We start from the raw sequence: 26,654 nt of genomic DNA, 5'->3' as shown, positions 1-26,654 counted from the left end.
GCATTTTCAAGAAAAAGATCCTCAACCTAGGAATCATTCCTCCTGCTTTGGGTCCTTTACTAAAGAAATACACACTGTTTATTTGATTTCATGACTTTAAAACTTGGTGTATTGGGGGATTTGTGATACTTACTTTTCTGTTCTTCATCTCTGTTTTTCTAAAGATACTCGGGAGCCCACAGCGTCTCTATGACTTGGCAGGGCCAAGCTCTACTGAGTCAGAACCGAGGAAAAGATCTATCTCCAAAAGAAAATCTCACTTGGATCTTCTCAAACTGTATGTTTATTTTCTTTTAGGGTCCATATTGATTGGCCAACACTCAATATTGATTGAGGGCATGTGGTTTTAAGTGGGAAACTTGCTTGGAATTTTTCCCACCTTGAGCATGTCTGTGACATTTATTGTCTAGATCCCTTGATAATGTTATGCAAGTTAGACTATGTCTTTGCAGTTGGCAAAGCTAATTACTCTTGTATATATTTGGAGGAATTTCTTGATCTTTCATTCCTGGGTGGTATCTTCTACCTTGAGGTATTCAACTTCCCTGAACGCTTTTTCTCTTAACCCCAAATTCATGAAATTTTGATGAGTCTACATTAAATGAAGTGTGCATATTTAATTATTTACCAACATAAAACATCTCAATTCACACTATGCATAACTTGCCAGATTTCCATATTGGCTTAAAACTGAATCTACACATGAAACCTACAAAAATTATACATTGGAATTATTTAAAGGAGGAACTTTTGATTTATAGTATGAGCTATAGGGTTCTAGTGCAGTAGCCTCCATAGAAACTCAACATTCTATAGTTTGTAATAATCATATCGGCATACACCTGGTAAAATGTTTACATGCAAATGTCTTCATGACTCTTAGTCACAAAAACCGTCCTATTTGAAGGTCTGAACATAATATAAAAATAAAGTTTGTGGTGTCAGTTCTTGAATAAAATGATACATTTCCTTCTAGAATTTTCATTTGTACCCAGAAAAGCTACTCAAGCAAGGGGACTATGGTTTTAGGTTGGCAACTTTACCTGGACTTTTTCCCTGCCTGAGCATGTTAGTGTCGTTTATTGTCTAGCCCCTGTGGTGTTATACAAGTTAGACTATTTCTTTTGGTACTGTGCAGTTGGCCAGACTAATAACTCTTGTATATTTAGGGGTGTTTCTTGATCTTTTATGCCTGGGTGCCATTTTCTTTCTTGAACCCTGTTTAGCATCATGGATGGTATGACTGAAGCATGCATCAAAGGTGGCATTGAAGCCTGTTATGCTGCCGTGTCCTGCGTCTGCACCTTGCTTGGGGCCCTGGATGAACTCAGCCAAGGAAAGGGCTTGAATGAGAGTCAAGTACAACTGCTGCTTCTGCGCCTTGAAGAGCTGAGGGATGGGGCGGAGTCAAGCCGAGACTCCATGGAGATTAATGAGGCTGACTTCCGCTGGCAGCGTCGAGTGTTGTCTTCGGAACACACACCATGGGAGTCAGGCAATGAGAGAAGCCCAGACATCAGCATCAGTGTCACCACAGACACAGGCCAGACTACCCTGGAGGGAGAATTAGGTCAGACAACACCAGAGGATCACAAGAATGGGCCCAAGTCACCAGCCATTCAGGAAGGCAAGGAGACCATGTGCAAAGTGTCAGAACCAGAGGCTATAGACCAGCCCGATGTAGTTCAGAGAAGCCACACAGTCCCTTACCCTGACATCACTAACTTCCTGTCGGTAGACTGCAGGACAAGGTCCTATGGATCTAGGTATAGTGAGAGCAACTTCAGTGTAGATGACCAAGACCTGTCGAGGACAGAATTTGATTCATGTGATCAGTACTCCATGGCAGCAGAAAAGGACTCAGGTAGGTCTGATGTGTCAGACATTGGGTCGGACAACTGTTCACTGGCTGATGAAGAGCAGACCCCTCGGGACTACATGGGCCATCGGTCCCTGCGCACCGCTGCTCTGTCTCTCAAACTGCTCAAGAACCAGGAGGCTGACCAGCACAGTGCACGGCTGTTTGTGCAGTCTCTCGAGGGGCTCCTTCCCCGCCTCCTAGCCCTGTCCAGTGTGGAAGAGGTGGACACTGCCCTTCAGAACTTTGCCTCCACTTTCTGCTCAGGTTTGTAGACTGTCTTTTGCTGTATAGGCAACAGAACATTTATAGCTGTGTACCTTCATAGGCAATAATCTTCTCGCTTATGTTTGAAGTGCTTAAAGCAGTAGTTCCCAACCTTCCTAATGCTGTGACCCTTCAATACAGTTCCTCATGCTGTGGTGACCCCCAACCATACAATCATTTTGTTACTACTTCATAATTATAACTACTGTTATAAATTGTAATGTAAATAAATATCTGATATGCAACCCCAACAAAGTTGCAACCTATAGGCTGAGAACCACTGGCTATAAGCATGTTAGTGAACCCTAGGGTTTCCTCTGTTGAAGAGAGTGAAGGACTAGAAGACTTATTGGTGGAGGTTTATGATTCAGAGACAAGCTCCACAGCCTGGACTGCTCTCTGACCAGCTGTCCTTGATGCCAAAGGAGATAGTCCATGATGTACTGATAGCCTAGAACAGCTATGTGTCAGAGCCCAGCACTGCTACTGGTTGTGGTAATGATCGAGTCTATGGCAAAATAGTAAAGCTATAATACAGTCTTCTGTTTGACATAATAATCATGCAATGGGTCATGGTGATGACTTGGTCAGTAAAGACAATGTGAGTCAGATATCTAACTTTGTAATGCTTTATCATATATTAATTACATGTAGCAACAGGTTTCATTATGACGTGACATTTTAATACATGTACATGATATATTTTTATTATGTCCACCCTTTTTACCCTCTGATCTCCTTCACCATGAATCTCTTTGTACTTTCTTCTTCCTCTTCTTTTCCTCCCTTATTTCTTTCTGATGAGATGGGGATGGGCTGGAGGGTGATAGTCACTCAATGAATTTCCTTAAGGTTGTGTATGAGGGAATGGGTGAGGCTTTTTTACAGGCTTATGGGTACCTTACCAGTAGCTAGACCACTGAAGATTACTCTCTTCCCTGCCACCAGTCATTATATAAATCCTCGGGGAGAGGTGAGACCTGGTGAGAACCTCCTTTTCTATGAAAGAACATTGGCAAGCTTAATCTGAGTTCAAGTCCACAACAGACATGTTTCTACTGTTTTGATAAAGTTGACTAAAGTCCATTCTAGGGAGTGCATATAAGCAGATCATATATCTTGTCATTTTATCTAGCTTATTATACTTAGCAGAATATTTTCAAGCTTCATCTTGGTTACAGTGCTGAATAATATTCCATTTGATGCATTCCCCACAGTTCATTATCTACTTGTTCCTAGCTAGACATGGTTGTTTTCACCTTCTAGCTATTTTGAGTAATCCTGCAATTATAACTGATGGTCAACTATAAGCTCAAATTCTGGCTACAGTTCTTCAGAGCATATAATGCAGAGTAGAATGACCAATTCGTGCAATAATTTTGTGTTTAGCTTTTTTGTTTATATTTTAGGTGGGTTAATTGTTTGAGATAATGTCTCATTGTACAGCCCTGGCTGGCCTGGAATTTGCTTTGTAGACCATACTGCCATTAAATGAACTCACAGAGATCCTCCTGCCTCTGCCTCCTGAGTGCCAAGATTAAAGATAAGAATCATCATGCCCAGTTTGTTTAGCTTTTTAAGAAACATGTTTAATTTTACTTTTTATTCTTTAAGCAAGACCTTTATATAGCCCAAATTTGCCTCAGATTCTTTGTGAAACCCGTGTTGACCTAGGTCGTCTTCCTTAACTACCTGTGTGCTGAGATGTACGCATATGGCATCATATCTGGTTCCAAACTTCCATGTTTTTGTGTTAAGTGCTGCCTTAGGTACCTTAGATGAATGACTACAGTTGGTTCTCATAATGGCCATGTGAATTCTCTTTCATGCATCGAATGACTTAGAAGAATCTGCTCTGTGGCATGCACTATTGTAGGTGAAAGATTTCTAATGAACAAAACTAAAAGCCACAGCTTCTCTCAGATCTTGCATCAGATTGCTTAGAGCAGACAGTAAACAAACGTGCAGCTTGGCACAGTGACTTTCATCTCAGTGCCTGGGAGGCTGAGGCAGGATGATCAAATATGACACTAGCATGAGTAACACAGTGAGACCTGTATCCAAGGGCCGTAGATGTCGCTTTACAGGTAAAGCATCAGTCCAGCATGTGTGAGACCCTGGCTTCAGTGCCTAGCACACCACAAGATGAACTCATCAGAGGTCTGGAAGCCTGTTCTAGGAAAAGATGACACAGACCTCAAGGCAGGTGTATGTGAGAGTAGGGATAAATAGAAAGCAGATTGAGAGCTGAAGGAGAGAGGGGATATGACACTGTGTTGTCATGGAAAGCATCTGGAAAGTTTAACACATAAGAAAATAATAGAGGGCTACTATTTAACAGCTCAAGATTCAGTTGTATCAGGTGGACTCCAGAATACATGCCCTTCCTCATGTATGCATCTGGTCCTGAATGCATCCTGGCAGGTAATTGGCACGGTATAGCAGTGTTCTGCACAATGGAGTTTCTGTCGCTGGAATCTATCTGGCTTGACAGATACAGGTCCCCACAAATTATGGCAGCCCCACAGGTGTCTTCATTCCTTCCTGTAGGCATGATGCACTCTCCTGGCTTTGATGGAGGGAGCAGCCTGAGCTTCCAGATGCTGATGAATGCAGACAGCGTGTACACTGCAGCACACTGTGCCCTATTGCTCAACCTCAAGCTATCCCATGGTGACTACTACCGGAAGCGGCCAACCCTGGGACCAGGCATGATGGTGAGCATGAGCTCTGGCATAGGTTTCCTCCTGGGTGGGCTCTCATCTCAACTGCCACTGAGCAGCCAAGTATCATGTCTATAAGGAGGAACTGGCCAGTGTGTTCTGTGTCCCGTTGCTCTGTAGTACCCATGTCTGTGGAGGTCTAGAGGATGGAGAGCCAAGATGTGAAATACACAGTGATCACTCATGGCTTTAATAAAACATTTTTTGCAAGGTGTGTAATGATGATGGTGTTACCTACACTGTGGTTGGCTCCTTTGACTGAAGAAGCCACTTACTTAATGTCAGTTTGTGGGCCTAAGTCATGGATCTGCAGAAAGGGATCAATGACTACTTCTTTCTTGAATGATATATAACCTCTCAAGGTTGATTGATGACATAATGAGAGTGTAGGTCAAGTCTCTGTTAGGTGCATACACTTCTTCCTGAGCTTATTCTATCCCTGCAGCTGCTGCTGGGACAGCAGGAGGAAGAAACTATGGAAGGTAGCCAAGCAGGTGATAACCTTCCCCATAAGAACAAGAACGTACAAAGCAGCATCCTGGTTCTTCTGCAGGCTATCTGTCAGACGATGTCATCAATAAGACAACTGTGAAGCTTGAGCTCTGCTTTTCTGTGTTACGTGGAATGAAAAGCTCTGGTTCAGTGAAGGGGGTGAGGGAACCTGTCCATTCACAGGTTGTGTCTTCTGTCCCCTTCCATGGCCTCTCTGCAGAAAGAGTTCATGAAACAGGTGCAGACCAGTGGTGTGCTGATGGTCTTCTCCCAGGCCTGGATCGAGGAGTTATACCATCAGGTGCTCGACAGAAACATGCTGGGAGAAGCTGGCTACTGGGGCAGCCCTGAGGACAACAGCCTTCCCCTCATCACCATGCTCACTGGTCAGTGGCTCATGTCAAGGTCGTGGGGTGCTCAGTGCTGGGGAAGCTGATGTGCTAGGGTGTTACAGAAGTGTGGTGGTGCTTGAACAGACTTTGAGTGACAGTTGCAGGACAGCATCATGGAAGCACCTCACATGCATTTGCTCTCCTTTTGTCATCAGCAGCCTGATGTGCTCAGTGTCACCATTGGATAGAGCCAACTCAATACCCTCGGCTGTTGGAGTGATGTTGTAGGCCCATTGATGGATTTGTATTTTCTGGACACAGGCCAGAAGCTCTCATGTGCTAATAGAGACCCCACAGCATTCCACACTCTGGGATTTGGCCATTTGGACTATGAAGCAGTAGATTTTATACTTGGCCTCATTCCCACTTCCTGTCAGTGTTCCTTTTCCGGATGTCCCAGAATATAAATTAATGCCAAACTTTGGCTTTCCCAGAATCCTTGTTCCAATGTGAAAAAAAGTCTTCATATTCTCTTTAACTACTAGAAATTTCAAGTGAACATGTTACATGTTGAGAGTAGCATGTTTAGAATCTAGGAGTGGGTTTATTTTTGACAAGAACAGATTAGTTCTGGGTTTTCATGGTTTACCAACAATGTTCAAAGCCTTGATATGTTTATCAGAGGCCCTAATAAGTTAAGCCTTTTTGTTTTTTAGCTGGTTTCATGTTCCCAGATTGACTTCCAGTCTGAATTGTCCTTTCATGGCTCTAGCTCACAGGACATATAAGATACTCTTGTGTAGTGTCTCCTGTCTCCAAAGCTCATCAGCTGTTTACTACACAGGGACAGAGTGGGATAAAGCTGAATAGTGTAGCTTGGAGGTTGGATCTATTGATTAAAAGTATGTCATGGTGTCCATGGTTGACATTGGGGCTTTTATAAAGGTGACAGAGTAGACAACTGGCAGGTGGAAACCAACAATCAGGAATCTGGAGGTAGGGAGCTATTTAGTTAGGAAAGAGGTAAAGAGATAGCCATGTGGCCCCCTTCCTGGAGGGCAGTCCTGGCACTTTCTTGAATCTGGAATTTTTCTTCTAGAATCAAGACAGAAATGATAAAAGCAAGTCTAGGTCCCACATCTTGAGGACCAGGATCATGACACAAGTGATCAGTTCGTACTTTATTAATCATGGCTCTATTTATACCACTTGAAAAATAATCATTCATGGGGTCTGGAGAGAAGGCTCAATTGTTTCAAGAACCTATGTTACATACCTAGCACCTACATAAAATATCAGGCATGGTTGTAGGTATCTATAACTCTAGCACTTATTGGCAGTCAATCTAGCTGAATCAGAGAGCTCCAGTTTCAGTAGGAGACTTCTGTCTTAAAAAATAAACTAGAGAGGAACTGAGGAAGACAGCTGACATCGATTTCTGACCTCCACACAAATATGCATACACACACCATATATCTCACATGAACATATGCATAGACACACACACACACACTAGTCATTCATATTTGTAAGAGCTCTAATTTATTATAAGCAATGCTCAGTTTCCATCTGTTCCCACAAATTCCCTTTGTTAGGGTAGAGATTGCTGCCTAGAGTGTGTAAGTGCCTTCGAATTCAGCTGAGGATCTGAAGTACCAGATTTCTGCCAGATGTAATTTCTATGAATCTTTTATCCAAAGCTTAATAAAAAAGAGTCAATCGGCAGAGCAAAAGGAATAGCAGACTATCCACAATAGCTGTATTCATCCATCATTGCTGCTAGTCATCTGTAATGTAAGAATCATTCTGTCTGTAGGAAAGTTATCTAATTCTAGGATAATGACAGCCAATATGTAGTCTTTTTTAACAAAATAAGGTTCTATGAGAGCTGGTGCAATGGCTCAGCAGTTCCAAGCACTTACTGCTCTTGGAGAGGACCCAGGTTCTGTTCCTAGCACCCACATGGCAGCTCACTATCACTTTTCAGTTGCAGGGGATCCAATGCATTTTTGTGACCTCCAGGGGTACCAGGCATGACATGCACTTGGTCCATATCTATACATGCAGGCGAAAACACTGGTAACAAATAAAAATAAATAATTAACACTCCAGGATAATTTATAGCAAGTTCCAGATGTGAGCCAACAAGTGAGGGTGTAAGAACTTTCTGATCCTCCCATTCTGTACCAGGAGAGACACCAACAGTGTCATCATTGGCGGACAGGCCACTCCTTAAAACATGGCAAACCAATCACAGAAGTGGAAAATCTTATACTTAAATAAATTTCAAATTGCTGAGTTCATTAGTTTTGTGTCCAATACATGGGAATTATTATAACCTGGGTAAAATGACCATCTCTGATAAATGTCATTAGGCTGCTGATTAAAAGCCAAATTGATTCCAGAAAACTGGCCTATTTCTATAATAGCAAAAGTTTCTACTTTTTATGACTGTCTTATTTAAGTTTTTCTGTTGCTGTGAAGATACCATGACCACAGCAACTCTTATAAAGGAAAACTTTTAATTGGGGCTTACAGGTTCAGAGGTTCTTGTCATGGTGAGAAACATGACAGCATGCAGGCAGACATAGTGCTGGAGAAGGAGCTGAAAATTCTACATCTTGATCCATAGGCAACAGAAAGCAAATTGCCCCACACGTGATGTAGCCTGAGCATCTAAGACCTCAAAGCTCACCCCCACAATGACATATTCCTCCAATAAGGCTACATCTCTTAATAGTGCCACTTCTTATGAGAGCCATTTTCTTTCAAACCAATAATGACTTTCTGATATGTTGCCTGGAAGGTTTTGTGACATTTTTTACGATCCAATAGAAAATGAAATTCTTAAAACTATGCATTAACATCATCTCCTACACAAGCAAGGGTGAAGTTTCAAATTCAGAAGAAATTCATTTGATCCTTCTTTCCCATCCCCTCCACTGTGTTCTGTGTGACTGTATCAGTTATATCCAAATCCAAATGTGTTGCATGCCATGATCAACTCCTTTTATAGTGAGGGAATTGGTGTCCAGAGGATGGAGTTCCTGATGTTGTAGAGAGGTCTGGTCTACTATCAGAAGACATGAATATTAAATCCAATCCTGTCCTTTGCCAACCTCATGGACTTGGGCAATTTACCTACTTTACAGTTGGATCTTAGCCCAAATACTCAGAAATAACTTTTTCCTGCTTCCATTCTTAATTTCCTCCCCTGTAAAATGGGAAAAAAAAAACAATAGCCCTCCCTTCCCTGGTTTGAGTAGTTGGGAACAATCAAATGAAAAATATTAACTTGGAGAAATAGCATAAACAAGGGAGCCATTATAGGTTTGAAGAGAAAACTGAACCTAGAGAAATGTCCAGAGACTTACAAGGATGACCCCAACTAACAATCTGAGCAATAGTGGAAAGACTACCATAAATGCCCTTCCCTGGTAATGAGATTGATGACTAACTTATCTACCATCATAGAACCCTCATCTAATAGCTGATGGAAACAGAAGCAAACACCCACAACTAAACACAGAGCTGAACTGGAATCCAGATGCAGAGAGGGAGGAGTGATAAGAAAATGGGGACAAGACCAGGCTACAGAAACCCACAGAGACAGCTGACCTAAACAAGGGGGAGCTCATGGACCCCCCAGACTGATAGCTGGGAAACCAGCATTGGACCTACTCAGACCCCCTGAACATGGGTCTCAGTTAGAAGGCCTGGGCAGTCTAAGGTACCTCTGACAGTGGAACCAGGATGTATCCCTGGTGCAGGAAAGGACTTTGGAAGCACATTCCCCATGGAGGGATACTCCCTTAGCCTAGAGGCCTAGTCCCTACTCCACATGACTTGACAGATTTTGTTGATACATCCTGAAAGGCACCACCCTCCCTGTGGAGGGGGGGGGTGGGATAGGAGTATGGTCAGGGGGATGGGAGGGATGGAGGGAGGTAGAGAGGGAGCTGGTATCGATATTTAAAATAAGAAAAATTTAAAAATTAAAGTATTAACTGAAACAGTTTGAAAATTATAAAGTATTATTAGTATATTTTGAATTGGAATGAAAATTATCTGACCAAGGAAGAGTATTCTATTTAGTTCTAGTGGAACAGCTCTGGAAAAGAAAGACAAACTTGACATGGTTGTATGTTCTTTTTAGTCTAGAACTTGAGAAGAACACTTTACACATATGAACAATGATAATGCCATGATTTTGAATAAAAAGAGGACCCAAACATGAAAATATTTTGAGCAGATAGATACTTTGTGACAACGACAGAGGCAGAGTTTGGCCTCATTTTATTTTTTATCAAATATAAAGCATACATATGTCAGTATACAAGAGAATGCTTTGACAATGAAAGAAAGCAGACAAAGGGAATAAAGCAATGTTTATAATATTCTCTGAAAGGGGGCTCTATAATTCATACATAAGAGATACAATGGATATTTTACTAAAAAGATATTAATATCATGGTGGCCATTGTTCATTTTTGATTGGCCTGTCAAAGGGGAAGACATAGGGCTGACTTTATTCTTTTAATTGGCAGATATTGATGGTTTAGAGAGCAGCGCAATTGGTGGCCAGTTGATGGCGTCAGCTTCAATGGAGTCACCTTTCACCCAGAGCAGGAGAATTGATGACTCCACAGTAGCAGGTAAAACCTTCAACCTTGCATCTAAAATATACATACATTACACATGTTACCAGAAATCAAATTATTACATAGTGGCTTAAATAAATTATGACTTTGTCTTGTGAGGGAGGTAGCTAATGAAAATTGCCCAGCTGAGATGGTGATATCTCATTCATTATTTATGATCACTGTGTGAAACCTGACCCAACACAATCTAATAAATTGTATTTCCTGCTGTAGAATTACACACAAGTCAGAGATACTCATCTGGAGGCCTGGAGAACCTCAGACCTTTTGTCATTCTTTTGACTCTGGAGAGTGACCAGGGTTACCCTTTCCTCTTGTAGGTGTGGCATTTGCACGTTATATTTTGGTTGGCTGCTGGAAGAACCTGATTGATACTCTGTCAACCCCCTTGACTGGTCGAATGGCAGGAAGCTCCAAGGGGCTGGCCTTCATCCTAGGAGCTGAGGGCATCAAAGAGCAGAACCAGAAGGAACGAGATGCCATCTGCATGAGCCTTGATGGGCTGCGGAAAGCTGCGCGGCTGAGCTGCGCACTAGGTACCTGTAGGGATCCCTGACCCTTAGCCTGAGGGAAGGTCCCTTCAGAACTCACTGGGAAAGTCATCATTTAGAAGGGGCTCTGGTATGTATCTGCACATCATACTCAGTTAAGGGGTAGCTGTTTGTGTCTTCTGAAGGGGTTGCTGCTAACTGCGCTTCAGCTCTTGCCCAGATGGCAGCTGCTTCCTGTGTCCAGGAAGAGAAAGAAGAAAGGGAAGCCCAGGAGCCCAGTGATGCCATAGCACAAGGTAACTACTTCAGGCAGGACCTTTCTGATGCCTTCATCGTGCTGTGCACACGTCCACAGACACTGGAGACTGGTCCCCATTCTATGTGTGAGGCACAGTAGGTAATTTCCACTAGTCAGGAACCTCACTGGGCAACAGGCTTGAGTCTGTTTCCAGTGAAGGGGCTGACATAGTGCCCATAGTGTCTCTTTCTCTGCAAAAAAGACATACTGGCTACTAGTGACAGGGAAAGGACAGTTGGCTGCTAACAGGAGTGCCAGAGGCCACCCCCTACGTCATCATGAAGCTAATAGTACACAGTAAAGATCCCTCAGGTTGCAGTGGTGGGGAAGAGGGACTGGCCATTGTTCTGAGGGTGAAAATCAAATAGGATCCATAAAAGGGGAGCCAGAAAAACTTCCCTCAGGAAACCTGAGCTGTGTGGACACAGGAAGGAGTCAGTGGAGCTGATGGTCTTCTAGACACAAGGGGGAAAATGCCTTTCCTAATGGCAATGGGAGATAAAGGCAGACAGAAGGCTGGAGAAAAAGATGCAAGCATATCTAAATTATGCTGATGCTATCCACGGATATGTAAAAGATCTAGTCAGAAAATATGTATTTTTAGTAAAGACAAGCAATTTAAAAACCTATTAACATGTGAAGTTGTTCTTGTAGATCTGGGAAAAGGCAAAAGAGGAATCAAACTTTACTTAAGTGTATCTGTCAGCTGCCCCAAAATCTTCACATTTAGCCACCTGAAGCAGTGTACAGCTGTGTGCCAGAACTCAAGAGTTTGAGATGAGAGCATCACAAATTTGAGGACATCTTGAGCTACATATCAAGAACTTACTTCAAAAATAGAAACTGGGGGTCTGGGGAGATGGATCAGCAGTTAAGAGAGCTGATTATAAGGACAAGAATTCTCAGATCCAAGCATCCCTGTTACCAGCCAGGCACAACACAAAGACCCTCAACTTTAGATCTCAAAGATCCAACACCCCAACCCAGGCCTCTGCACATGTGCAGGCATGCATGTCTCCACACACATGTGTGTGCACACTCACAGAGACACACATACACACAAATAAAATGAATCTTTGAAAGAATTTCTTGTAGCTTGAGAGATGACCTGGCTGGTAAGAGCACTGGCTACTTTCCCAAGGGACCCGGGTTATGTTCCCAGCACCCATATGGTGGCTCACTCCCATCTGTATTGTTCTGGCATCCCCTTCCGACCTCAGAGGTAACCAGCATACACATAGGCATGCACACATCTGCAGGAAAACACTCATTCACATAAATAAATTCTTGTAATGTTTAATTCTTACATATACAGTTCCTAAAGCACAATACTTACAAAGCTAAAATGTTTCTAATCATAAACAAATGCAAAACAAAAGCAGTTTCATATTCTTGAGGCCGATAGTGTTTTCCTAAAAATAGCCTTCTCCTTGTTATTGGCACGCCATTATATTTCAAGAAAGCATTATTTATAGCTCACAGCTACAAGTGTGAACTTGGGGTAAAATGACATCATGATTCTCACTTGAAAAGAAACCATGCTTGTGCTCCAAATGCACAGGCTTGGTTTTTGAGATGACCATCATAAGAAAAGCATAAACAATGTTAAACTAGCTCAGAGAGACTTGCAGACTGCTGAGAACTCCTTGATAGTATGAATTTGAGTGCATGGGAGGATGAGGGTCTAAAAACAGATGTGCAGCTGCAGTTAGCACATGAAGCTCACCCACACTGCTGTGTCTCACCCAGGACCATGGGTGTGCTGGGAGGGACTGTACCTAGCTCAGGATCCATCTGACCTTACAGCCACAGAGCACAGGTCACCTTGAATGGGGACTTGTCCAACCAGGAGTTTGCATGTGAACCGTGGGGACTGGCTGAAGAAGTGCTTGCAGCCAGTGAAGTAAATTGCTGTCCTTCGCCCTTGCATGCCGACACACTCTTCCATTTGCATCCTGTCTTCCTCCCTTTCTGTCTCCCTTGCTCAGCCTGCTGTTCTAATGACTGTCTTTCTGGCACAGTGAAACTGAAAGTGGAGCAGAAACTGGAGCAGATGGGGAAGGTGCAGGGGGTGTGGCTGCACACAGCCCACGTCTTGTGCATGGATGCCATCCTCAGCGTAGGCCTAGAGATGGGAAGCCACAACCCGGACTGCTGGCCACACGTGTTCAGGTGCATGATGGGACCCCCACCCCTGATCCTGCCTTCGGAAGCCTGGGGTGGTAGAAAGGGTATAGACTGAAGGGCCTGCCAGCATCTCAGTAGATTATGAGCACTCACATTCCAGGTGAGACACAGGAGGACAGGACCCAAGGACCTGCTGAAGGTATGCTTTGGAGAACAGAGTGGCAGACCTGGATTCAGGGAACTGTGATTTATCTGTTGGCATTCCAGTGGGAGACAGATGTGTAATGTTACACCAAGGAAGAAAAGGCTGAGATCCTTAAAGGTGTATGGAAGACAACCATGCAGTTTAAGTAAACGAGTCTAAAATGTGCGCAGGTGTTAACAATGCAGCTATTGTGTGTTCATTAATGCCCTCTATGTTAAAGAAAGAAGACCTTGGATCATATACATCATTGCATACAATATCTCATTAACGGCATCTCATTTAACTAGACAAGGAAAAATAAAAACATGATAGTACATCTGTGCAAAAGACCACTAAAAAAATTTGACTCTTGGACTGGATAAATGGCTCAGAGGTTAAGAGCACTGGCTGCTTTTCCAGAGGTCTTGAGTTCAATTCCCAGCAACCACATAGTGGTTCACAACTGTCTGTAATTCGATCTGGTGCTGTATTTTGGCCTGCAGGAATACAAGCAGGCAGAACACTGTATCCATAATAAAAATTATTTTTAAGTTTACTCTTAAATTTTGTGCCACTGAAGTGAAGAGGCTCCCATCAACACCTGTAAAATAAAAACAAAATGACAACTCCAGACTCAAACTTCTAAGTCCAAGATAAGAACCATGTCTCCCCAAGCATTGGCATTAGAGCAGAACAAGAAGCCCTACTCAGTTGTGCTCACCTGTGCCTTAACCAGGCAGCACCTATCTAAGGCATCACATAGAAGTGACTTGGAAGCAGATCAACCATGGGAGGAGAGCAGCTGGAGACCAGCAAGATCTGAGTTCAGTTTCCCTTTACTGATAAAGCCACACGTTCTGGTTAAGTTCCTAAGAGAAAAGCATCAGAATGTCCAATGGTTATAAAACCAACAAGCTTGAGAAGAGCATGTGAAAGGACCGGGATATAGCAGCCTGTAACAAAAGGGGTATGATGGAGAAGTGGATGGCCAGATACTCTGCACTGAGAAGTGGATGGTCAGATACTCTGCACTGAGAAGTGGATGGCCAGATATTCTGCACTGCTCTCACAAGGAAACAAAGGGAGGGGACTCGGGTGGCACCCAAGCAATATATGTGAGTTCAACACACCCAAGATTATGGAACACCAGAGTGGACTATACAGGATGCCTTTGGACAACTACTATTCTATCTAGGATAAAGGATGTCTTAGAAAGCAGCTCAATCCCAAATTCAACTGGGAACAGGCATTTTGGAGTTGGACATTGCACATGTCTATTCTGTTGCTAGGGGATGCCCCCTCAGCCCCAATCAGACATGAAATATATGGAGCTATCACCTTCAGACACATCACAGCTTGGTAGAGCTCCACTATGTCGAGAGAGCCTGTCCATCATGGGCATCATAAGGAAGTGCTTCTCAGCTACTAATCAGAAAATAGTGGGGGGGGGGGTCCTTAGGGAAACTTCTCAAATAATCACTCTACTAAACTAGTAGCCAGGCATGCAGAAGTGGTGAACACGGCTCCATCACCTACTTTTCCTCAGAAGAGTGACGGCAGACAAGAGGAATCTGAGCAATCCCTCACTCGTGCCAAGATTGGTTCAAATCAAACCAATTTTGTCTCTGTGTAGTAACATATATAGTAAGGAGATGGCAAATATGGTGAGAGAAAAACAGGGGGTTAATTCCAGGGCTGGCTGGATTTCCTTTTCTCACTAGAGGATGGATAGATAGAGCTGGCAATGCTGGGATGCAGTACTCACTTCCTGCTTGTCTGCCTCTTTCTAGGGTATGTGAGTACGTGGGCACATTGGAGCACACTCACTTCAGCGATGGTACCTCCCGGCCCCCTCTGACCATCCGTCAGCCACAGAAGACATCTGGGAACTCTGGCCTCCTTGGGGACCTTGAGTGTGAGGGCTCATCTCAGGAGCAGAGCCTGGAGCAGGGCCCCTCACTGAGCACAGCCCCCGTGGTCCAGCCACGCTCCATCCAGGAGCTTGTTCGGGAATGTAGCCGTGGCCGGACCTCAGACTTCCGGGGAGGCAGTCTGAGTGGGAACAGTGCTGCCAAGGTGGTACTCAGCCTTTCCACCCAGGCCGACAGGTATGCAAAGCTGCTCACCACACAAGAATGCTTAAGCTGGACACTGCCTGTTGGCTATGTTTATATTCATTAATCTAGTCTCAAAATCAGCTGCGGACAACTTGTTGTACTAGCCAGCCACTGAAAATGCTTTCCAATAGGTGTGTGTACATATATGTGGAGGACAACCTTGCCTGCTCTTCGGGCACCATCCACCTTTTTCTTTCTTTTATTTGTTTGTTTTTGAAACGGGGGTCTCTCATGGCCTCTGGAGTTTAAGGCTAGGCTGGTGGATCAGCAGCCAGGCCCTAGTAATGTCTGCCTCCTCCACTCTGGGACTACTTACAAATATGAGCCACTGCACTCTGTTTTATGTGGGCCCTAGGGGTTGAGTTCAGGTCCTTGGGTCTTCCAGCCCTCTTTTCCATCTTCCTCCTACCACACACCATCCTTTGATTGAATCATCCTCTGATGCCTGAATTCCAGGTCTGTGGTAGACTATCCACAATTAAGTCTAGTTTTACTACCATTTCAGGCAACTCACTAGACCCTGGCATTCTCACTGGTTAAAAAAAAAAAAAAAGTTTCCTTTAAAACATAGCTTTTATGGGACAGTTCCAGTCCTGGAAACACAGGGAGTCTCACCGACCACATCAGAATTGTGACTGTGACTGATTTTCCCAAGCACAAGAGTATGTTCACTGCTTGAATCCCAAATCATCACTCGTTGCTTTCACAGTAGGGCACATTGATATTGACCTACAAGATCAAGCAGGTGGGATGTCTATTTCCTCGGTATTTCAGTTAATAACCATGTGCATTAACCTAGTGTGGCATCAGCTTAAGAAGGGTGTCCAAGGAAACCTCTAACTCCATGTGGAGGAGCCCCATGGCGCTATCCACCTGAAAAACACACAGAGAAATATATGGAAGAAGCATGTGTGGCAGAGACTGCCTGATGGCAGAGCTGGCTGGTTGTTGGAAGCTAACTCCAGTGCTTGGAGTCCAGGCACATGTGGAGTCTGGGGCCTTGGAGTTTGGGCCACATTTTGGGGTTGTTTTACAGAGGCTGCAAAAGGAAAAACCCATATTTGCTCAGAGGGCTTGGGGCAAGAGAGGAAAAGCCAGCCAATTCTGGTGGATGTGGGTTACAGTGGTGGTTATACCTGGCAAGACCAGCAGTGTTAGCTACAAAGAGAGGAGCAAGCAGCTATCTTATGATTTCCTGCCCCAAGTTGGACAGCAGATGAACTGTTTATCTAACTATTTTTTAAAAATAAATATAGGCTCAGATATCAGGGTAAGAACAAGAATGATCAGAGAAGCAATGGAGAAGCCACCAGTGAGCTCTTCTTTCCTCCAACCCTCCATCCAAACAACAGAGATTCTATGTCAGTTTTGCCTTACCACTGTAGATGGGAGGTTCTTGATCAGCCTGGTCTCACAGCCCTTAGTCCTAAATAAACACATAGAGGCTCATATTAATTATAAACTGTTTGGCCAATGGCTAAGGCTCCTATTGGATAGCTCTCTCTCAATTATTGATCCATTTCTATTAAACTATATATTGCCACATTGCTGTGGCTTACCCCCCCAAATAACCATGTGCATTTAGTTAAGAGATTAATAACAGTAAACATTAAAAAGAAACCTTCGGTGTAGCCCCACTTAGTGCTGGTAGAGAACAGTGATTGCTGAAATAATATGAGGCTAGTGCATACAATGTCATAAAAGTATTCTCAAAAGTCCTGGGGCACTTAATCAACTTACCAAACCATGTGTATGTTTGTGGTGAGTATTGCACATGTATGTTTGGTGTGCGCTGTGTGTATGCTTGTGTGCTGTATACTAGTGTTTGCTATGTGTGTATTATGTGTACATATGCTGTGTGTGTGCTGCTGTGCTGGTGTATGTTGGTATCTGTGTGTGCTGTGTATGTTTGTGTGTTCACTGTGCGTTTGCTTGAGTACTGGCGTAAGATGCATGTGTGCACTGTGTGTTTACTGTGTGTAGTATGTATTGTGCTGGTGTGTATTTTGTATGTTCTGTGTGTGCACTGTGTATGCTATGAGCCTGTGCTATGTGTATGCCATGTTTTTCATTAGACATCTCGTACCAATATTAGAAAGAACTCAATGTATAAATATAATTATCTTTGAAGTACAGATAAAAGATTTTACTCTTATATTAATAGGATTTCTTGGGTGAACAATCAAAGGGGAATTGATTTTAATTATATTAGATATCTATTAACACTGGCTACAAAAATAAATTTTAACAAGGTACTTAAACGTTACAACATGTCTAATATAACTCTATAGTTTTAAAAGCTTATTGAATATTTTAATTTATTTATACAAAACATGATGATAAGTAGCTGGTAATTTTTGTTTTGGATGACCCCTCCACAACAACATCCATTTTGTGTGTTTGTGTGTGTGTGTGTGTGTGTGTGTGTGTGTGCGTGTGCTCGAGCATGCATGTGTGTTCATGCCTGTATGTGTGTTTATGTGTGTGTCACACACACATGTGTACATTTGAGCCTGTGTGAGTGTGTTCTTGAGGGTGTGCACGGGTGTGTGTATGCATGTGTGTGTGCCTCTGTGTGTGCCTCTCTGTGTGTGTCTGTGTGTATGTGTGCGTGCATGCGTGCTTGTGTGTGTGTGTGTGTGTGTGTGTGTGTGTGTATGAATTCTGTCTTTCTGCCTGTCTCACTTTCTGTCTGGCAGTGAACGGTTTACTCAAGGAAAATTCTCTAGTCACCTTCATGGGATAGTTAAAGAGGGTTCCCTTTTTCCTAAAGTTGAATCAGGGCTGGGTTGACAATCCAGCTAAGTTCCTGAGTCGCTCTACTTCCTCTGCCTAAGATCTTCATTTGCTGAGGTTCAACTTCCATGCTTAGAATGCATCCTCACCCCTCAAAGTCTCTGCATAATAAGGAAATGATAATTCAACAGAAACTAACACTAGTTAGCAGTGAGGATGCCAAGTAGTTTCCTCAACTATGAACTTTATTTCTTAGAGGAGGAAACATGAGTCAGTGGAGTTAACTAATTTATTTTAAGTCATTCCATTTTAAAGCAATGGAGCCAGGAAATGCTTCCGAGTCTGTCTCCCTTCAAAGACTCTTCCTAATTAAAGATGGAATCATAGGGCAGAGTGAAAGCAAGGCGCTCTCTCTCTCTCTCTCTCTCTCTCTCTCTCTCTCTCTCTCTCTCTCTCTGAGATAGAATCTCATGATCCCAAATTTGCTATGTAGCTGAGGATGGCCTTGAACTTCTCTCTAGCCTTTACCTTCTAAGAGGTGGTGATTATAGACTTGTGACACCCCACTCAGTTCTGGGGGTACTGGTGATGGGAGCCCCAGCTTCAGGCATTGCTATGTAAGCACTCTGCATTGTAAGCAGCATCCTCTGCTACCAAAACTACAAAAGTCATTTTTAATCTTTTAAAATGCATATTATGTTTGCCCACTCATAAGCCTGTGTGTCACATGTGCACATGGGGGGCAGGAGAGGGTACTGGATCCCCTGGAACTGGAGCTACAGATGGCTATGAGCAGTCATGTGCTGGAAGTTAAACTCGGGTCCTCTGAAAAATCAACTAGTGCTCTTAACTGCTGAGCCATCCATTCATCCCTAACATTACAGAATCTTTTATTTTGTTTGTTTGTGATGTTTTTGTTTTTTCAAGATAGGGTTTCTCTATATACTAGCCATGGCTGTCCTGGAACTAGCTGTGTAGACCAGGCTGATCTTGAACTCATAGCCTGAGTGCTGAGATTAAAGATGTGCACCACCACTGCTTGGAATAATTAAGAATCTTAATTAAGCATAATACCCTGATCCCAGATGACAATAGATGGCATTTTTATTTAAAAAAAAAAAACTACTTCAGTACTCATTACATATGAAATTACTTCATACACTAAAATTATCAGAAAACCTGCCTAACATCCTCAAGACCAGCAGTATTCCTCTTGGTATCAAGAATTAACTTGCATTTATCACAGACTAATGTTGAGTGTTGTTTCCTGTAAGCTTTTCAGTCATTTGTGTGAAGGAATATCTTTTCAAGTCCTTTGCTCATTTCAAATTAAATCTTTGACTTTTGATGTTAAATTTCAAGTTTGCTTATTTTTTTCTCAATGCTGGATTTATAAAATGTGTAATACCTCTTAATGCCTCAGTTTTCATTTTACTATTTCCATGTTAAAACTTTTGGTATGTCTTATTTTAGTCCTTCAAAAAGGCTCAGGGTTCCATTTCTGTTCAGCACAATGACTCTTGAGTAGCACATGGCATCCCATAGCACCAACATCACCAGAGACTTGGTGGGCAGACCATCAATGCCTCACTGTTCACTGTGGTTATGGCAACCTAATGTCTAATCTTTACATCTCACCCTCCTCCCCATGGCCATGGAATCTCTGGAAATAATACTTTGTCATCTTTCACATTCTTGTCAAATACTTTAGGAGCATTTACAACTACTGGCTGGCCTTGGAAGCTGCAAAGATTATTTTTTTTTCAAATATGTTTGTAGTATTCTTTGCATCAAATTCCATGCTTAGTATAGATTTGTCCACATTAATAATTATAGTAATACTATCCACTTGTCTGCACTGTTTACACAGCATATTTGTTAATTACATCACCTGAGTTACCATAATTATTCCGCTATACATGCTTGCTGAATTGTTCCCAAATTACAAATATGTTTATTTGCACCCAGGCTCTTTGACGATGCTACAGATAAGTTGAACCTGACAGCCTTGGGAGGGTTCCTGTACCAGCTAAAGAAAGCGTCTCAGTGCCAGCTTTTCCATTCGGTGACAGACACGGTGGATTACTCTCTGGCAATGCCAGGTAATTTCCCTGAAGAAACTATTGGTAAGAAAGGAGGAAATAGCCCCAGTCATTGATCAGCAGCATGTGTGAAAGATGACAGTAACAGTCATAATTATCAGTTTAAAACACTCGTCCACATGTGCTGGACCCCATGCTCAGCACTGGATGTGGGTCACCACATGCCTTTAATAATAAAAGGAACTTTAAGAAGCAGGTATATTTTCCCCTTGTTTTACACATAAGATCAGTGGAGAACAGAGGGAAAATTTGAACCCATTCCAGTGCAGCTACTAAACAAGTCTAACTCCTCAGCATTACTGTTTAAGCCACTGCATCCTGCCTTCTTCTCTGTGGACGCAGTGTTGAATGAGGGAGAGGTTTTGGCCCTCCTGAGTGAACCACCTTGCTGATTTTGAATGGAAGGCCCTCACCTTCCTAGATAAGCCATCTGTATCCATCTTGCTATCCAAAGACACTGCCTCAATTTTCAGCCTCTCTGGACTGGAGTCCTTTGAACTCTACATGAGTTTGGGCTTTTCTCATCTTGCCTTCCTGTAGGAGAGGTTAAGTCTACCCAGGATCGCAAAAGCGCTCTGCACCTGTTCCGCCTGGGGGATGCCATGCTGAGGATCGTGAGAAGCAAAGCCCGGCCCCTGCTCCATGTGATGCGCTGCTGGAGCCTTGTGGCACCACACCTGGTGGAGGTGAGCATGGAAGGGAAAAGCCTGTGACTGTAAGCTCAGGGAGATCCGTCACATGGCCAGCGCACGGGCTGCATTCAGAGGGCCATGGGGCAATGAGAACCCTTCCATGGCCTGGTCCTAAGCATCATTGTTCTCTAATTATATATGGGGCATCTGAAGGCTCACCTGGAAAGGCGTGCCTCCGCTGTCTCACTATGGATCTCTCTCTTTCCAAGTATATGGCTCAACTAGGTTCCTTGCAAAGCTGATTCTTGAGTCTTACATTCTATTCTTGAGTCTGGAGCTAAAAGATATCTCTTCTCTGATGACTCTGTTACTAGGGATATGGTATTTCAGAAGGGGGACCCATATATGCTGGTTGTTCTGACCAAATGAATACTAATACCTGCTCACTCCTCAGAGGAAAGCAGTTTATAGGATCATTTTGAGGTAGCTGTATCAAACCATCTCAGTGCATGATGACTCAGTTTGTTATTTTTCTGTTACTGTAATAAAAAAAAAAAACATTGTGACCAAGATGACACTTACAGATGACTTACAGAGAGTAGGGCTTGTTTGGACTTACAGTTCCAGAAGGAGAGCCCATAATGGCAGGGACACAGAGCCAGGAAGAAATCACATCTTCAGATGTAAACACAAAGCAGGGCGAACATCCTGGAGGTAGGGCGAGGCTACTACATCTCAAAGTCCACGGATAGTGTCGCTTTCTCCAGCAGGGTGGCACTGCCTTCCCGGTGTGCCAGCTAGGGACCAAGTGTTCAAATAGATACCTAAGTCTATGGGGATTATTTCCCATGCAAACCACCCCACTGGCTAAGAAACAGGGAACATTAGTGCCCTACTTACAATGGAAACATATTCATAAATACCCTGTCGTGTGTGTTTAGTAAAGATATACAAGGAATATTTCATGGAATTTAATTTACTAACCTGGGGACAGACTAATAAGAAGGTAGAAAATATCAATTCAGTCAAGGCCAAAGATCCCATCAGCTAGATACTGTGCTATAATTAGGTATACTGAAAGCCTAAAAGCTTCAAACTGTAACCATTTATTTTGCCCATTTCTGTAGCAGAAATTTGACACAAATGCTCTGGTAATTCTGGTCTGGACTAGTGTAGTGGCTAGTTTTATTCTGGCTTGACCAAGCTAGAGTCATTTGAGAACAAGGATCCTCAATTAAGAAAATGACCCTATCCTGTTGGCCTGTGGGCTAGTCTGTGCTGCATTTTCTTAATTGACAATTGGTGTGGGAGGGTCTAACTCACTGTGGGAGGTACCACCTGTGGGCTGGTGGTTCTGGGTGCTACAAGAAAACCATAAGAGCAATCCAGTAAGTGGCACCCTCCATTTCCTCCACATAAGTTCTGGCCTCCAGGTTTCTGACCTGCTTGAGTTCCTGCCCTGACTTCCCTTAATGAAGGACATTGTTATCTAGAAGTATAAGATAAAATAAACCCTTTCCTCCCCAAGTTGCTTTTGGTGATGGTGTCTTAGCTTAGAAATAGAAAGCTTGGCCGATCCAGCTTGTATGTCCATAGCCTGCTGATACAAAGACTAGTATCAATTGATCCATGATAGCTTTAACTGGGAAGGCTGATAGTGCTCTCTTACATAGTCTTTAGTCAGTGTCCACTCATTCACACAGTCTTCTTAGGATTCCCCCAAACAGTGAGAGCAGAAACTCCATATCACTGTGTTACTTTTGGGATGATTTCTGTTGTGCCAGTAGTCAAAGCAGGTCCCAGGTCAACATTGAGAGCCAATGTGGAACAGAATCAATAAAGAGCATTAGATCCAGGCTACGTGAACAAATTCAAGTCCTTGTTGCAACTGATCCACCTCTCTAGGGGACAGATGACTCACTTGATCTTACTGTTAGGATAATGACTAAGGATGAGCCATGAGCAGTCCCATAGGCTGCAGTGGACATGCTCTGTACTGCTGAAGAAAACTGTCACTCTGCAAAAAGAAAATAATAGAGAACTTGCTCTTCCAGAAACCTTAACTTGATGTTGGAGTTATATCTACCAGTTGGGTAAATTTTCCGATGCAGCTCGGCAGTAATGGTTCACAACTTTAATCCCAGCACTGGGGAGGCAGAGGCAGGCAGACGCCTATGATTTTGAGGCCAGCTTGGCTACAGGGTGAGTGCCAGGATAGGCTCCAAAACTACACAGAGAAGCCCTGTCTCAAAAAATCAAAAAGAAAAAAATTCAGATGCAATATAGTGTACTTATCATCTGTACACTAAAATTCCTTAGAATTTTGTATGTAAACGAATTGCTCTTCCTACCTTTCCATAATGAGGTGGGCTGGGGAAGCCTTCAGAAGCGGCATTTCCCTTGCCTGACTTCCTGCTAGCGTTCAGCTCTCCTGTCTTGTGCAGGCGGCCTGCCACAAGGAGCGCCATGTGTCTCAGAAGGCTGTTTCCTTCATCCATGACATCCTTACAGAGGTTCTCACGGACTGGAGTGAGCCGCCTCACTTTCACTTTAATGAAGCCCTCTTCCGGCCCTTTGAGCGCATCATGCAGTTGGAGCTGTGTGATGAAGATGTCCAAGACCAGGTCAGTGTGACACGGGCTACAGCATCCTCCTGTGGTGTTTGTAGAGAGAGAAGCAGGCACTGTTCTCTGGTTTGCACGATGTCTTCCCAAGCAGGTGATAGAGAGAGGTAAACAAGTTGGCCAGGATCACCTAGTGACTGGAGGAACTGAAACACTTCCTACAGAATCTGGCTGGATTGACCCATAGCTTACGTAGACCACACTATTGACCACAGCCATACTGACTAATGGGAGACAAATGGAAAGGACACAAACCCAGGGACCTCACAGGTGACACAATGGTGGGCCCAGAACCCAGCAGACTCTTTTCTGAAATCAACTCAGATTTTGAATGGAGCTTTTCCCTTTCCTTTTAAATGCAAAAAAGAAAAAGAAAAAGAAAAAAGAAACCTACTAAAATGCCCCATAGTGACAGCCAGAGAGGGGTGGACACACACAGATCCTTGGGGTGGTTTTGCTGCAATGGGTTGTACCATCAAGTGAAGCCAGAGTTCATCGTATCACATTATCATGGTGGAAAGAGCCGAAGGCAGTGCTGTAGATCTTACTACATAGCTGGGCTTCACTTACACCAAGCTTAAATTAAAAATACATAACATTAGCAAAAAAGAGAGGGAATAAAGATATATAGGAGCACAATTCTGCTTTTGCCCCAAATAAAGTCAGTGTTAACTGGAAGTATAATGTAATAAATCGAAGATGCAAATTATAATCCCCTCATCAAAAATGAGGGAAGTTACCTATACCTGAAGAGAAATTTTTGAACAGAGATGTTAAAATGATATGTATTTTTGGTTAAAAAAAAAGGGAAGAACAAAGGATACATTAAGTATGGGAAATGGGAAACAGCACACAAATGGTGGCACTGAGTAGGATGTCAGCATCATTAAAAAATGTAATTGAACCCGTGAGGAGTACTGCTTCACTTGCTATAAACAAAGGGGAGGCGATAACCATAGGTGAGATGCACAGGAAATGAACAACAGACACTGGATTAAGAAGGCAAATTCTTTTCTTGGTTCAGAACACAACCTGAGTTCCTCCAACAGTATGTCCCCAAGAGAAATGAAAAAACACCCATGGACGTCTTCACAAATGTTTGTAGCAACAGACACAGTGTCAGATGGACTCAAAAGCCAGCTGTGGCGGTCTGTGCCTACAATTCCAGGAGGCAGGAGGACTACAAGAGTAAAGCCAGTGTGAGCTTCCAGAAAGTTCTAAGGCAGTCTGGGCTACTCTCTTGGAGTGGGAAGGAGGAGGGACTGAGACAGTGAAGGGCTAGAGCTGCGCAGATTCTAGCTTTGGCAGAGTTTGTGGAATTGTGTTAGTGTTAGGTCAAAGACAAAAGACAATCGAAGAGTATTACTATTACTAGAGATCAGTATTTGATAATTAAAACTAAGTCAGTATATTAAGAAGACATAAAAATTGGGGGGGGGGCTGTGGAGACAATTAAATACTGGCTGTCTAAGTTTGAGGACCTGAGTTTGATTCTAGAACCTGTGCAAAAAGCAGGCTTGGAATGCACATTGTAATCCCAGCACGATTGAAGTAAAGAACCCCTAGAGCTTGATGGCAGGCTAGCCTGGTCAAACCAGCAAGCTTCAGGTTCTGTGAAACACTCTGTTAGGTGGACAGCAGCAGAGGAAGGTACCCAACATAAATTTCCAGCCTTCACACATGGCCGATTATATATACATACACAAGCCCCTACCAATGCAACCTTAAAAATGCACAAAGTCACAAACAGTGGAATGGAAATAAAGACAATGTAAGGCTCACAATGGAAAATAAATGGAAGTTCCTGTATAATGGGCACAGGATTTCATTTTTGAAAGATGAAAATTTTGTGGGGCTAGATAGTGGTACAAGCTGTATCTTAGTGTATGAACTATATGCAATCAAAAATGTGGTAAATGTATACTGCATACATTTTCCTATGGTTGGAAAGGAATTATAATAAGATATCACAACATTTTCCTTGAAGCAATTAAGAACAACCAAGCAGCACATCTCAGGGTAGAGATAATGAGCAATACTATGGACCAGTCTGAGGACAGAACACACATTCTTTCTTCATAATAGTTGACATGAAAACCTATAAGGCAAGTCACAGTAAGTTTAGCCACATTTAAATCATACAAAATATATTTTCTGGTCATCATGGAATTGAGTTCATAATAAATATTTAACTTGGGAAATGTTCAAATATTTGTAAATCAAACATCAAAATTCTAAGTAATCCTGAGTCAGTGAAGAAATAACAAGCAATGTTTTAAAAAATGTCTTGAATGAAAGCATGACATACTGAATTTGTGGAATGTAGATAAATCAGTACTTATAGGAAATTACAGTTGCAAATGTTTATATTAGAACGGAAGAACTCTAAAGAAAGATGTCCTTATGTGTTTGGCCAATTGGCTTGTGACAGATGCCATTGTAATTCAACAGAGGAAGAAGACAATGTTTTTGGCCAATTTTACTTGGACATTTGTAAGGAAGATGAACTTAAACTCTCACCTCTCACTACACATACACACACACACACACACACACACACACACACACACAAACCCCACCCTGTAAATTGGTTGTGACTTAACATGAGCAAGAACAATAACTATAAACCTGAGTAAGGCAGTGGATTTTTTAAAGCAATACCAACAACATGACCATTTAAAAGACAAATTAATGAGTCAGACCTTATCAAAATTAAACATTTGTATTCCCTGAAAGATAAAAATTAAGATATAATAGTAAAAAGGTAAACGTAGGGCTGGAGAGTTGGCTCAATGGTTTAAGACCACTGGCTGTTCTTCCAGAGGCCCCAGGTTTGATCCCCAGCACAATTCTATGGGATACAAAATCTCTGTAGACTCCTCTATGGACACCAGGCATGCATACATACATACATGCATGCATACATACATACATGAAAAACACACATAAAATCTTTAAAAAGGAAAAGATAAGCTCAAAGTTGTAAGAGTTGTTTGAAAAGCATGAACTG

The 26,654-nt window shown here is 42.8% G+C and overlaps 1 protein-coding gene across 1 annotated transcript in view; it reads left to right on the top strand.

Moving 5' to 3' along the window:
- Positions 1 to 26,654, top strand: part of Arfgef3 (ARFGEF family member 3) — a 134,547-nt gene that overhangs the window by 82,276 nt on the left and 25,617 nt on the right. The window contains exons 11-22 of the mRNA XM_051175354.1: positions 165 to 277; positions 1,227 to 2,125; positions 4,676 to 4,842; positions 5,561 to 5,726; positions 10,220 to 10,327; positions 10,654 to 10,869; positions 11,010 to 11,120; positions 13,144 to 13,294; positions 15,224 to 15,541; positions 20,255 to 20,388; positions 20,929 to 21,074; positions 23,465 to 23,644. Coding sequence (XP_051031311.1) covers positions 165 to 277; positions 1,227 to 2,125; positions 4,676 to 4,842; positions 5,561 to 5,726; positions 10,220 to 10,327; positions 10,654 to 10,869; positions 11,010 to 11,120; positions 13,144 to 13,294; positions 15,224 to 15,541; positions 20,255 to 20,388; positions 20,929 to 21,074; positions 23,465 to 23,644 — 2,709 coding nt within the window. The remainder of the gene's footprint in view (positions 1 to 164; positions 278 to 1,226; positions 2,126 to 4,675; positions 4,843 to 5,560; positions 5,727 to 10,219; positions 10,328 to 10,653; positions 10,870 to 11,009; positions 11,121 to 13,143; positions 13,295 to 15,223; positions 15,542 to 20,254; positions 20,389 to 20,928; positions 21,075 to 23,464; positions 23,645 to 26,654) is intronic.

The sequence above is a fragment of the Phodopus roborovskii genome, unplaced genomic scaffold (genome assembly GCF_943737965.1).
Source record: "Phodopus roborovskii unplaced genomic scaffold, PHOROB, whole genome shotgun sequence".
NCBI classification, from domain to species: Eukaryota; Metazoa; Chordata; class Mammalia; order Rodentia; family Cricetidae; genus Phodopus; species Phodopus roborovskii.
Note: the sequence above shows the minus strand (reverse complement) of the source record. Positions and strands in the feature narration are given on the sequence as shown.